Source organism: Prenolepis imparis, unplaced genomic scaffold (genome assembly GCF_030444845.1).
Source record: "Prenolepis imparis isolate NDT839.2.m4 unplaced genomic scaffold, iyPreImpa1.0 SCAF_6, whole genome shotgun sequence".
In the NCBI taxonomy this organism is placed as follows: domain Eukaryota; kingdom Metazoa; phylum Arthropoda; class Insecta; order Hymenoptera; family Formicidae; genus Prenolepis; species Prenolepis imparis.
In genome coordinates this window covers 9,445,774-9,461,495 of record NW_028141164.1, presented here as the reverse complement: position 1 = coordinate 9,461,495, position 15,722 = coordinate 9,445,774, and the positions used below count along the sequence as shown (strand labels likewise).

At 29.4% G+C, this 15,722-nt stretch overlaps 1 protein-coding gene across 2 annotated transcripts in view; it reads right to left on the bottom strand.

The window, feature by feature from the left end:
• The window catches only part of LOC145937767 (uncharacterized), a 66,878-nt gene that overhangs the window by 22,076 nt on the left and 29,080 nt on the right, over positions 1-15,722 (bottom strand). The window contains exon 2 of one of the 2 annotated variants that reach the window (XM_083041116.1): positions 844-906. In XM_083041116.1, the coding sequence (XP_082897242.1) occupies positions 844-906 (63 nt within the window). Of the gene's footprint in view, positions 1-797; positions 907-15,722 lie in introns of both variants that reach the window. The other variant, XM_083041117.1, reaches the window with a different exon arrangement.

The window sequence follows — 15,722 nt, the reverse complement described above, 5'->3', positions numbered from 1 at the left end:
TATAAAGATTAATAAAAGTAATAATCAATACAAATAAATATTGACTGTAGCAATCTTAAATAATAAATAATATAAAAGATAATGTATTAGCAAGATTCTCTTACACTATTAATTATTAACTAGAGTTATAAAGCATTCTATTAGATTTGGCTCATAACGTTATCAAGTATGGTAAAGCTTTTTCCTTTATTCACAAACATTCCTTTTCATATTTGAAAGAAGTATTTTCTCCGTGAAGAGACAGAGAAAATATGGAAGTTCTTATCTATCTCGACAAAATCTTTATATCACATAATATTATTCTGTTTCCTCTCTTCTGGCATATTTCATGATGTATACATCTATCACGTTAAAGATTGCCAGAAGAGTTAATAATAATAATAATGAAAACAAGAATTGAAGGATTCATGTAATTGGTACACAGAGAGAATTTTCTCTTACAATTTACCCTGAAAATCATGGTAATCGTGGGACAATATGGTATGAAAAGAATTTTATGAGAATTTCTCTGATTAATATTTATCACAATAAAAATAATATCTATCACAATAAAATATAAAATATGTTTGATTAATTTTACTAAACTGCATGGTAAAATTTCTCAAACATGTTTTATATTTTAACGTGTAGATATTAGTGTGTTTATTGTGATAAATATTAATCAAAGAAATTCTCATAAAATTCTTTCCATACCATATTGTCCCACGATTACCATGAATTTCAGGGTAAATTCTAAGAGAAAATTCTCTCTGTGTAATATAATTGTCAAATAAAAATTAATCTAAATTTTATTTTACCTTACTTAGAAAAGTCATCTATTCTTCAATTTTGTTCTATTGTTACCTTTAAAAGATATTCTTGTCCTTTGGAGTTCACGAATGGGCCACTGTGCGTCGTTGATTGAAGCTGCAAATAAACAATTTAATAATTAATTATCGCGTATTATTATTATAAAATAGATATAGAAATTTAATTTTCAAGAAAAAAATTATTTTTCAATAAAAACTAAAGAGTGATGTGTATTTTAGAATCAGTCTGCTATATTATAATCTAATCAAGATCATTCATGTATTTTATTATTACACAAATAAGATTGAGAACCAATCGTATTTAATATTGGAGATGCGCTGCGGATATATTACGAAGTCGTTGTAAAATCGGGGTAACAACGAGTTAAAAGAAAGGGAGAAATGTCATCCTTGTTGAGAGACGTCGCGACGGTTCGCAGGAATACCGCCGACGGTATTCCTAGCAACGTATATATTCAGGAACGTACTCGACACGTCGCCCACAAATTCCCCGCGAATGTGCCTGATGTATCGTGTATCCGGAATACCGAGCAGTATATAGCGCGCGCAAAATTCTCCGATAATTCTATGTGTGCATATGTGCGTGTGTGAGAGAGAGAGAAGAGAGCGAGAGAGAGAAAATATATTTGCGCGATCAGCGAAAAATCTCGACATAAAGGTAAACACAACGCGAGACACGATGACGCTGCTTTAACCAACCAAATTTTCGTAAAATGAAAAATTCGAAGAGTTTTATCATGAGATGAATGAAATAAATATATAAACATATGTATAGAAAAAAAGTTCTTTCGTTCCAATCTTTAAAAAGAAATATAAATAAAAATTTTACAATATTAAATTACAAATTAAATTTAGAATATTAGAAAATTATATTATTTAATTATTACATGTTATAAAATAATACAAATGCACCGATAGTTAGATATATCTTCATGTACAATGAATTTTCATGTTCCAAATGTTTCATAAAAGTTTGTAGGAAAAGTTGGAGGATTGCAGCTTTCATATTTTTAGATAGAATATTTTTTAAATTATTATATCTATTGTCTTTTACAAAAATAGCTATGTCCATTCAATATTCTCAATGTATAACACAAGTTACTTGTAAAAAAATTCAATTTTTATACGTCATTTCATTGCACATTGTTTGCACGTTTGCACACATTAAAAAAATTTAAGAGAAATTAACTAGGAGAACTAAGAACTATAACTTTACATTAGTCCCTCAAATTTTTAAAACTTAATTTTTAATTAACTTCGATAGAGATTTTCATTTGCACATTAAAGTCCAAGTTGAATTTTCACTTGCATATACCTTTAATAATAAAGTTATTAACAAAAAACTTGGGAAGGGAGGGATAACTACATACGGGTCAACAAGTTTTTATAAATCTTTCAAAGGCTGCAAGCATGCAAGATTATTACGGTGAACGCTGCAGTATAGCCTATCACAAATCAATTGTAACGTTGGCTTTTATTATGAAATACAAGTCTATAAGTTCTCCCAAATCAATTTACTATGCTCATGTGTGTGCCAAATACATGACTACAATGGTTACCGCATGCAAATCAATGTAAATCACAGTCACAATTTCGGCGCTTATGACTAAGAATACTTTTTATATTTGAAACTTTAAAATTTAAATAAAAAAAAAAAAAAAAAAGTATAACAATAGACAGTCGTCGTTATATTCGAATTAGTTAGCCTCTCAGTATAAAAATGTATTTTTAAATATGTATAATTATAGTTTAATTTAAGTAAATATTCTGTGTTCTTTTTTAGTTTAAAACATTTGTGTTATTTATGAAATATTAATCTACCGGCCTATCTGTTATTTTTTTCGCTGTTAGCTTTCGTTTCACAGTTTTTCTCGTTGAATATAATTTCTCTCTATTGCAACTTTTTTTTTTTTTTTTTTAGATATTGCGAGACATTTTTATATGTATAGCTCCAATTTCTCAGTCTAGTTTATTCAATTTTTACCAACTTTTTGTTGGCAATCATATTAGTTTTAATCCGATATGCGTTTTCGCGATACGTAAGTTTTGCTCGTAATCCGCTTAGCGTTATCATGTGGCAAAAGCGCTGGAAATATCGAGCGCAGACCAGACTTAATTTCGCAGCATTTATCAGAATCGAAATTTATCGATTTATCCATCGGGCGATCTCGTTCGCGAATCTATGGATTGGTCTTTGATGGTACGACTAACTTTCCGGAGATTTACGAATCTAGGTCAAATGGATCCACCGCGTAATAACTTTTGAGGTTGACATTGAGGTAGCACGAAATTCCTCGAGGGCTTCATCCGCTTGAACGATATTATGACAAAAAGAATTGCTCTCTCTCTCTCGCCCCTGCCATATAAAAGATTTTCGTGGTATATTACTATCGTATTATTATTATTATCAAGCTAATTTGAGTTTTCCTTATTAAATTGTTTAATGTTGAAAAGCTGTAACTTTCCAAAATTAATAAAAATTTCCCAAGTTAAAATATAAAAATAAAATAAAGAAAACTTATAACCACATCACAATTTCTTAAAATTTTATATTAAAAAGGAGACTGGTTTTTTAACATCTCTCTCTTGTATATCTTTGCGCACACGAGCTATCTTAATTGAATATATTTTTATATAAAACGTTAACTGCAAGGCGCAGAAAAACTTATAACGAGTCAATCAAACGTAATCCGAATAGCTATAAAAATTTCCAGGAGCAGGTGCAAAACTTACAATTTCTTTTCCAAGCACGCACGCTGTCCGATCGTTAGACTGGAGCTTTATTCCAAAGCACAACTTGCAAGCTCGATTACTTACACGGAAAGACCTCCGATTCTGCGCCCCGCGTAACTTTGACCATTTGCAACTTTCGTGTTGCGTTTCCGGCGAAGCTCTCGTTCCTACCTTCTCTGGAAAACGGAGCTCGTTTCCCTCGATTTCGTTTTCTTTCCGATGAAAATAGTTTTATATTCTCACGTAACAAACGGACGTAACTATGGACGGCGCGGAAGAGAGAGAGAGAGAGAGAGAGAGAGAGAGAGAGAGAGAGAGAGAGAGAGAGAGAGAGAGAGAGAAACTCCTTTAATATTCCTTTTCTTTCCTTTTCATAATATCCTTTTCAAGCTTTCGAGATAAATAGACATTAGAATAACAATTCCGCTATTCTTCAAAATGCAATTGTATACAAGATGTAAAAAAATAAGTGTACACGTACGATATAAAACAAGATATTCTTTTCAAAAATGATTTGAAGTTGAATTTATCCGAGATTTATCTTATTGTTAGACAAATAGTGGATATAGACTCAATTTCGATATTGAAATAAATCTCTGATATTGATAAAGCTATGCTAATGGTTGTGTAAACTCGATTATAAATACTAAAATAAACAAGTGCTTAAAAATACATTGTATTATAAATTTATAATATTATATGTATTTTTTGTAATAATTATTATAATTTATTTCTACTCTATAATTTTATTTTTCAATGTTAATTAATTAATCTTAAAATTAGATTATTAAAAAAATTAATTAATTATAAACTAATTTAAACTAAAATTAAAATCAAATTAAATCAAAATTATTTATTTTGATAAATTTTAATCGGGACAAAACTCATTGAAAATTAAAAAATCGTTAATTGGAAGTGTTTGCTATGTATTAACATTTTTAACCTTTAACCTATAACGGCGTCTTTTTACTGTATAAATTTGTTCCACATATCGTGAGATTTTATTAAATCTTTTTGTGGAAACATATATTTTCTTTTGACAAGTGGAAAATTAATTTATTTTGAATAATAAATTCAATGCGCTTCCAATCATTTAAAATTGAATTAACGATGGAAACAATTCTCTCTGCAATGTACTATTATTTTTCAGTCAATTCTGAATTAAATAAGCATTATTGTTTATCAAAGTATCATAAATGGTCACATATGTGGCAGACAAATATTTAAATAAAAATTAGCTGTAATATCAAGTTTTAACAAAATAAATATGCTATATGAGAGCTGTTCGTAAAATTCATCAACGCTAATGGAATATTGTTTCCTATAATGTGGTTATTAATTGGCTATGTATTCAATGTATATTATTCAATATGCAATGAATACGTGAATATCGTTCAATAGGAAATAGCAAAGAGAATCGTATCAGAATCCAATTATATACTTTCTATCTTTTTTTTTAACAATTACTCTTTTTTTCTTTTTATATTAGAATATTATATACACATATTATTTTAAAATATAATAATCGAACACAATTATATACCAATCAGTTATATAAATCTGCATAAAAAATATTGAACTTATATTTTTTACGTTGTCATAGAACTGTTATTGTAAACTCTTTTTAAAAAAATTGTAAATTCTTTTAAAAAGAAATAATTTAATTGTTTGAGATGTATTTTTAAATATTCACATGCATATTAGTTTGTTTTTATATCAGTCAACAATTTTCTGCAAATTTTCTGCAAATTATTTATTCAATGTACATCATATCAAAAAGTGTTCTCATATAGAAAATCTAATATAAATAGATTGCATAAATTTATTTGTTATAAATATTTCATTCTCAAGCGTTTGCTAATATTTAAAAAATATTAGAAAGATGAATAAAGAGAGAAGAAAACATTTTATCTTATCATCTCTTATCTGTATATACTTTTAGTTCTTTCTAAAACTATTTCTCTAGACTACTTCATTTCAAATAAATGGATTAATGTAAACCTAATTTTAATTTGTATATTTGTATTAATCTTAAATAATAAAACAATATAAAATAATAAAAAGATGGTTACACAGAGTCCAATCTTAAAATATTTTAATTTTATATATAAATATAGACAGAGTCGAACGCGAATGTTGGTGCGTCGGTTATAACAAAAATTAATTTTTACATTTTAATATTAATAATATAATTCAATAGAAAATTATTTATAGTATCCGTATTTCTCTTTTCATTTTAATCATTTAAATATTTTTCAAACCTCGTTGGCCGTTTATATTTATATTACAAAATAGTCGATTTGAAAGAAATTTATAAAATCAATTATCAAAAATTAAAAAACTCAGTAATTCTGAATCCTTTGATATAGAAACGAAATAAAGAGTGGTACGAATAGATACAAATAAACTACATTATTAATTTTAGTTTGTTATAAAGTTATTAACTTTTCACATTGTTAAAGACTTAAAAGGAAAAAAGAGAAAAGAAAAAATTTTCTTTTTATTAAAAATAAATCGTGCAGCAACATCAAATGCAGGTCGTATCGGTTTTCTAATTTAGAACAGCATCCAGCTCCACACGGAGCCGACAATCGATAAGTTCAATTATTAATAAGAAATTACTATTTTGAGATCCAGTTAATTATATTTGGAGAAATAATGTCTATCGTTGTAAAGAAATGGCGCGTGTCATCAACACGTTTTACAATCTCATTCTTGATTGGCAGCCGATACGTCATCGTCGAAGAATTTTCAATATCAACGATATCTCGCAAGGAAATAATAAATGAGATATACAAAACGATAGACTGGACATTGCCATAAACGCATTTATATTAAAAATACTGTCAATTCATTCGTGAATACTGCATTAAACTCTATGCAACATGTAATATGACCATATTATGAAACACAACAATAATTCGACGAGATATTTTGTGAAATTTAAATTATAATTTAATTTAATTTAATTTAGGAGTTAATGAGCTTTCTAATTTTCTCTCGGTATATGTCGAAAACAATTATTATTTATTCGAATAGTTAAATCTCGTAAAACTGATTTGATTTCAAGCATAAAAACTGGTAAACTAACGCTGAAATTGATGCGCGTAAATAATTAACTTTATGATGTAATGCTTCCAGCACTTATCTAAAATTACTTTGCATAAAAAATTCAAAATAATATTCAAATTTATATCCATCGATTGCGTAAGATAGTTTAACAAAGTAATTGCAATAAGAATAATACTTTTCATAAAAAATATTTTTCAATATAATAATCTTCATGATATTCATAATTAATAGATATTATAATAGAAAATAATTATTGTGTTATATGTATTAATAATCAAAATATTTTGATTGGTAAATCTTTTTTTTTAAAGAAGATGGGAAATATAATATATTATATACCTTTGTAATTTTCATGTATCCACAAAAAATAAATTGTTGCTAAGTGAGAGTTACTATTCGCATAAATGATATTCCATTCTTATCATATCGTACTCATCTCTTTCTAAGAATCTGAGACGTTACGTTTTACCTATTCGTGGATTTGGAAAATATAGAACAATGGAGAAAATAATGCTGAAATATCAAAGGGAATTTTTCCGTGTCATGTACAAAACAATCGCACAAGGAGAAATGGTATGAAAGCAATGCACCAGCCACGCAACTCTTTGGGAAACTGCCAAGTCAAGTATAATGCTCAGCAGTAAAAGTCGATTCATCGGATCGGTGAAGTCGGTATGCGCGGCACTTATTCGAAGAATTCATTCGAAATATTCATTGATTACACTTTTTTCTCAGTATATCCTCCCACTTTGTTATTTTTTAATATATGATAGTTCACAATTTTTTGATAAAATAATAAATATACGCTAATACGAGAAAAAGGTATTATGAATTTTAATTTATATTCTCGTTACGTTATCGATCATTTTGTAATCTTTCTTTTATTAGATTCGCAAGTAGAATCTAGTGGGTGTGTGAAGTTGGCACCCCTAATTTTTGAAACTGATTTTCGTTATCGTAATGACCGGAACTATTTCTAAAAATTATCAACAACTCTTCCTATGGTTCTAAATAACTCAGAACTCTTAACAGAACTATGATAACATAACATAGGGGTGCCAACTTCACACACCCGAATCTAGTGGTAATAGACATTAATGAATCTTTATTTCCAGTTTTTCACTTTTTGTCATCAATAATACTGATGATTCAATAAACGGAATGTTTTCAATTTTTTCTTCAGTGACAATAAAATTTAAAAAACTGTAATCAAAGCGTGTGTGTGCGTGTGTGTGTGTGTGTGTGTGATTAATAATAATAATAATAATGCAACATTAAATAATTATTTAGATTTATCTTGCCGTTCGTAATATGTAAAATAATTGTTTTAAAAAATATTGAAAAAGAAATAACATTTTCAATATTAAAAAAAAAAGAAAAAATACAACTGATAAATATTTTTTATAAAATAAATTACAAATTTTTCATCAAGACTGTATTGCCATTTGTTCAGCTAGATAAATGTTTAATACTATCGCAATAACGCTTCTCGCGTCGAATGAAGACAAAAAGATCGAACTACCATCGAGTTACACAAACAGATAAATCTTAATTCTGGAAAAATAGAACGGTAAAATACCATGTCGTTTTTCCGCGATCCCCTTGATCGCCATTTTTTCAAATCGACGAAATAAAATACGCGGTAACGTAAACCCCACGGCGCTTATTGCGCAAGAGTTTATTCAGTTCCCTCCTCTCTCTCGCTCTTTCTTTCTCTCTCACGAATGTATAAAAATGGACCAGCCAACCGGGCGGTGGTGGATTATTCGCGTGGAATTCCGCGGTTGTATACGTCCAAAGCTTTGAGCTTTGAAATTCCTTTCTGGCGATACTGACAGCCAATTAGCGCGATGACGCCCGCACGCGCGAGTTCGCTCTCTTTCTCTCTCTCTCTCGTGTCTATAACATCGTGAAATCGGAAGCAAAGAGGATTAAGCTTGCCACGCGCTCTCCTTTCCTTCCTGATTGCTGGATTCAAAGTTCGTGATCCTGCGTCAATACGAGCACCATAAAATGAGGTTGAATTACAATATGATAAAATCAATAGCAAAAGACAACGCATTTAATCAATTCTCGCCAATTTTTTTTATACTTGTTTATAATTAAGAAAAACAATATTGTTGTTAACTTTAATCAATCCTTCTTGACATTATATTTCTTCGAACTTTGAATTAATAATTAATAAACGAGAACTCTGTTACAATTTCGAAGTACAGCGGTGTAATTAAAGAAAAGAAAAAAAAATGGAGTTCCTTAATCTACATCTATTTAAGTTACAGTTAAGGCACACAGAGAGAGCATTTAAAGATAGAGATTTACTATTTTACGATAGAGCATGAAAAGTTGTTTTATACGATTTGTTTTATAATTGTTTCAATAAGAAAAATTTTAAGAATGTATACACACACTTTATCTAGTGCACACACGGATTTACGTTTAGTCGATGCCGATGCCAAATATCGGCTGGGACGAGAATAGCAATAGTACTAAGGTGGACGATACTTTATTTTCAGAATAGGAATGGTCCACGCGTTTCCGCTCAACTCGAATTTCGATAGCATATCGCGCTTGCCAGATCGATTCTTTCGCCTGGAAAGTTAGTCTTTTATTCTGAAAGAATAACAGCGGTTTCTCGGTCCGTTTTTCCCCGCTGAACGAGGCTGTATTGGATCTGCGTCTTACAAAGAGAGAAAACGTACTTGATTCATCCAAGAAAAGAAAAATATTTTCCGCCACATACACAGCTAACATAATCCCACATCGAAGAAATATCAAAAAAACGTATTCATTTTTATATATTTTTCTTTGTTTTAGTTTGTTATTATTTCAATCGCAATATATATAATTTTTCATCTTCTTTTGTGCAATACTTTTGAATATTAAACGAGTTTTCCAGATTTAATATACAAATAGAAATAAAAATGTTAAAATATTAAAAATCGTTAAGTGGATATTTTAAATTTTAATATAATTAATATTTTAAATTTATATATAATTAATTAATATTAATAGGAATAAATAAATTAGAGGAATAAGCTGGGACTAAATTTAAATTCACAGGTAAAATTGATATTAATTTATATATCATCGATAATTTATAATATCTTGTTTACCTCTCTGGACGAATTATTTCCATTTATATTTACAGATAATAAAAGTTAAATATACATCGTATAAGATTCTAAAATAAAAAATTCTAAAATTGCGGATTGTTATCTTTAAATAATTTTCGCGATTTGGAAATAATTCAGCAATCGAAAGAAAAATTTCAACCACCATTGAGATAAGATACAAATATTTCTGTACTTGTATCATATTTGAAATTTGAATGACATCATATTAGGAACATCTCGGAATATAATTTCTCTTCTCTCCGATGAAAACAAAAGCTCTCTCAAAATGAAGCACACAAATTCTTATCTGTTAACTTCTACCAATTTCAATTAATCTCGAGCCGGTCCTAATTATTGATAAATAAAATAACGAAAAGATGAAGCTTTTCGCTATATCATTTTAGCTATGTCAAATATCTACTGCTAATCCTCTCTGTTCCCTCCTCTCATCATTTCTCTCCCCGTCTAAGGTGCTTCGCATAAGATTAATCGGTGCTGTTTCTTATTGGTAGCTTCTGTTTATTCGTGACGAGCAGCAATTACTCTCCCTTCAACGTCTCACGACGAAGCTAGACCCGAACTCACACATACTTATCTATCGATTACTCGAATTCGAATACACTTTACGCGTGGAATTTTGCTTTGAGATAGATGTTTAGTGTAAAATCAATGTTTCTTACTACTACATGTTAATCAAAATAATATCTTATAATAATATCTGCGTAATTAAAAATAAGATTAATCATACGAAAGTTGAAATATTTACATTCATAAATAGGATCGTTAACACGTAAAGCTTGTAAACCAATGTTACAACACTTCTTTTTTTCATTTTAATATTCATAAAAATTACATTCAAGTTCTTCATCAAAAACAGTTGAGTAGTTGAAGATGATTACATAAACTTTGTGGAAAAAGAATTGTGGATTTTACCATATGGTTTTTAAATAAAAGCCATGAAAATAGTGCAATTTTTAATTAGCTTTTGACTTGCAAGATTAAAGATATCAATATTAAACAAGAGCACGACAAGATGCGATCGTTCAATACGGCAGAAAGCAAGGGAAGTTTATCTTCGTTCCCGACTTGAAAGCGAATGTCGGCAACGAGTAACTAGATCCGCTGGCGCGACGTGTTATCACTTCGCACTTTAATTCGCTATCGCACTAATTTGCACGTGAATACTTTCTCGTTATATAATCTCGCGATTTATTCTGCTGAAATTCCTTGAAACTCGTTTCTCGGATTTTCGCGGTTCCACATACTAACCAATGTTAAGATACCAGCGTTGAAACGGAATATAAAAAGTTCGAACAAAAGTTAATTGAAAAAAATTGTTACTTAAAAATATATATATTAATTTTTTCTTACACTTTTTCCTTATATTTCTTTTTGTTATTATGTCGGTTCATATAGTAGAGTATTAAAAGTTGCAATCTTAATTTTGGCAACAAACTCTTTATCTCATTTTAGAATATTCTTTTGTGATTTGATTACAAAAATACACATCGGAAATTGAAAAGTATGAATTATTTCGTCAAGGAAAAATCGACATTTATTCCAAAAAATCTATCATTAAAATACGTATATGTATATACGTACCATAACAAAAATATACATCAAAGTTTCGTCGCTCTAAATAATTGCGCCAGTTCTATACATAGTGGTTTAGAATAAAAAAATTTTAATGATAGATTTTTTGGGACAAATATCGATTTTTCCTTCAACAGTATGAAATAATTCATATACTTTTCATCAATGTTTCAATTTCCGACGTGTATCTTTGTAGTCAAATTACAAAAGAATATTCTAAAATGGGATAAAGAGTTTGTTGCCAAAATTAAGATCGCAATTTATAATACTCTATTATATAAACCGACATAATAATAAAAAGAAATATGAGGAATAATTGTAAGAAATTATTAAATTTTTTATTCTTTGTATTAAAATTAATATAATTTATATATTTTTAAATAACAATTTTATGTTCATTTTACAACAGAATTTTGCATTTTATGTATGTTCGTTTTACAACAGAATTTTGCATCCTAAGAACGGACAGATCTCTACATAGGAAGAAAAAGCATTCTACAAGTCTGACTCTCCGAAATTTTCACACATGTGTATGTATGCGTGTGCGCAGTTTAAAGCACCATTCCGTCGATACTTCATCGACAAAAATTGTTCTGACCGTATTCGCGTAGAGAGTCGTGATACTTTGCACGTGCATCGCACAATGCGCTCTCCGTATTATGCGTAAATTTTCACGTGATCGCGCACACGAATGGCTGCATCATTCACGACGACTTGCCGAATGGCCGGCGTGTTATTCCAGGGCGAAAGCAAATACGTTTGCGGGCGCAAGGGTGGATAGACTCTGGGTAAAAAGGCACGTGTCGCTTATTTAGCTCACGCCACGTCCGCCCAGTGTTTCTAACCCCGTTATTTCCCCCGTTTTATAATCTTGTAACATCGAAAACGTACTGGAACGCGCGATGCGTCGAAAACCTTCATATGTTTCGTGCGCGCAAAAATGTTTAATGGCTTTTTGCTTTGTAGAATAAAAATGACCCAAGTTGTTTGTTTTTCACGGATCCGATATCGGTAATTCAGTTCGGTTTTAATATCTGCAATACTGGTGTCGGGTTTTTCGAAAATATTTTATTTATCTGTAATAAATGTAATTGATAAAATTATACGTCGATAAATTTACGCATGCGCTATAGGAGAAATGAATTAAAAAGAGAGAAAAGTTGATATTTTTACAAACTTGAAGAGAAAAATAAATGCCTTAAAAAATTCATTTTTTTTAATTTATAAATTCCCTGTTTTTTTTTTCAGATATACGAATTGTTTACTTTTAATTAAAATTGGAGGTAATTGCGCTTCGCGCTGTACCACTCTTTTCAAATGATATAGGGCAGCTAAATATAATCGACATATTATATGAAGAGAAAAGAGAAATCACCTGTACGTGTTAAAAGATTTTATTTTTTCTCTTCTCTTTTTTTTTTTGCTTCTTTTAACTTTCGACCTTTTAGCAACGCCATTAACCCATCTTTTTGGGGGAAGCGAAAGTCGGAGAGTCGGTGATACGGTTCGTCTATTTTCAAGAGAATAAGGCCCTGCGCACAATAGAAAAAAATTTAGGAATATAGGAATAAATATTAAGCATTAGGCCTACTGCACAATACAAAAGTATAGACAATAAGAACAGAGAATAAATATATCCATGCATCAATAGAAGCAGGTAGATATTAGGAGATAACAATAAATATTATTTGTTTCTATTAATAAATACTTTCTATTTTCTGTTCCTATTGCTTGTACTTTTATATTGTGCAGGAAGGTTAATGCTTAATATTTATACCTATTCCTAATATTTTTTCTATTGTGCGCAGGGCCTAAGGATAGGGTTCTTAATCCTATAATATATGCGCCGTGTGGACGTCAAAAACAAAGGTAGTGTGCGAAAAATAACGGATTCGAAACGCTTCATGTATTCTTTGTCGCGTGAAACTGTGTGTAAGTCGCGTGCATATGTGTGCAGGTCAAGTACATGTGTATGAGATATTCTCCAAAAACAGATGTGTGCTAACAAAGCCACATTTTTGCTGTGTAATAAAATACTTCCATTTGTTTGACGGTTTAATTTTCTCAAATTTCTAATTTACTAAATGTAAACTTTTAGAATAAATATTAAATTTTTAAAATAGTTATAACACAATCACTCAGTGTATTCATTTTTAACTTTATTATTAAAGATGTGCAAACGAAAATTTATCGAATAAATTTAAAAATTAAATTTTAGAGTTGGGAGCTAGTGTAAAGTTAGCTCCTTCAAATTTTTTTTGAATCACTTTTTTTTTAGAGGTGTACAAATAAAAATTCAAAAACTTTAAATGACATATAATAAAGAAAATTTATTCGAAGGGAGCTAACTTTATATAGATTCTTTTTTTGAATTTTTTTTAGAATACGATTCTCTTTCGAGACTATAAGGATCAACGCTCAAGTTGCTGAATAATGCGTTTAGTCTCGAAAAAGTTCATTATTGAACGCGATTGTCTAATCACGCGAAAAAAAGCGAACAGGTACCTAAGGGTTTTACAGGTACTTCATGGTTAAACGTGAATCGTTTCAGAACCATCCGAAGGGAAACTTCAATCTCGGTATCAACCTCGTCTTTCTTTATCAAGTGAAAGGGAAAAAAATTGGCAAACGTAACGCTCGCGAAATGCTTTACCGAGTAATCCGTGTTTTACCTCTCTTCAAAATTTATTTATAAAAATGCAATTATCAGATCCAGTAGAATGCCATTACGAATATTATTGCGATTATGTTGTATTTTAATTTTTTTCAATAAAATAAAAATAATATTAGAAATAAAATAAATATCTAAAATTTGGAAATAAATATCAGAATAAATATTTTTAAAAAATTTCTTTCTCCTACAGATCCTACACAATTTTTATTAAAATTGCATAAAAATAAATATGGCAGAGTTATTGTCATAGAAAACATAAATAAACTATCAGTTTTTTTGTCTTTTTTTCTTTTCTTTCTGCCGCATTAATTTAGTCTGTCAAGGCGATGTATCGTATGTATCGTAACATTTGCGTGTTGCACGCGAAAGGTCGCGAGCTTTAATTGTGCTTTGAAGCTTTAAGAACTACGATTCACCGATCTACACAATCTCCAGATTTATTGTTTCAGATGTTTAACCGATGGGTTAGATAAACTGAAAAACTAATATTTAAAAATTTACATTTTAATTTTTTTATCAATTAATAGTAGAAAAAGATGTATACAAATTTTTTTTTAGTTCTTCTACTAGTAGATATGATTATGCAGGCCATGAATATGAAATATATGTGAAAGCATAACGTAAAAAGAGCTCGGGTTGCCATTCGAATAATTACAAAAAATAATTTGCAAAAGCTGGAGAAAAGTTAAAATAACTATGAAATTAATCTCTGCGACACATTAACTGTTGCGTGGCAACAGGTGGCACTTCGCATAAATAAATTAAGGAAAAAATTTAATCAGTTGCGCATACATCTACAAATAATCTCTCGCATTTGATAATTTAAAGTATAAAATTTTAAATGTGTAAATTATAAAAAAGATTTTATTACAAAAAAAATACATGAGATAAATTATGTATATATCCAATAACATTTACTTGCTTTATAAAATTAAAAATTTTCAGCAAAAATATAAATATTTTTCAACCTCTCTAATTTTTATTATATCAGCACAAATATGATTTTTTTATTGCAATGCAATTTTTTAAGCCAATGAAAGAATAATGTTTTATTTATAAAAAAATGTATAACTAACAATAAGTTTTTACCGACAACTCTTTTTGCTTTGAGATTATTTCAGATTTATATTTTTGAGGCTTTTTATCGCTTGTTAAGATATTATATGTATATACAGCAATCGTCAATTTTTTTGTCAGTAAGTCATCGTTTTATTCATCAATATATAAAGAAGGAAAAACTTAATTTTTTTTCTTTCTTTTTCTTTTTTTTTGTATGCTTTTTGCTTTTGCTAGCCTAAATAAATGTGATTGCACTCTTGTTATATTCCACTTTGCTAGATTCTAAAATATCGATTTATGAGTTGATAAAATAATATTCATGTATGTGTATGTGTGTACGTTATAATGACAATAATGATGCAAATAAAAAATTCAAATACTACAGATATGATAAAATGCACATTAAATTTTATCAATATTTCCAAATTTTTACAAAATACAATAAACATGTTTTTGCGTAACTGTAGCATTGGAATTGGGCACTGAATATTGACTTCGTTCTATATTATTTAATGACGCGCGCGCGAACATCAAAGGGTTTCTCGCTCTTCTTATGTACATCCCCTTTAAAAGGTACCCTAGAGCGAGGCGGATGAGCTGAAAGAAAAGCGATAGCGGTAAGCAGGGGAGAGAGACCTACCCTCTCCGAATGTAGGAAGGGCAAAGAGA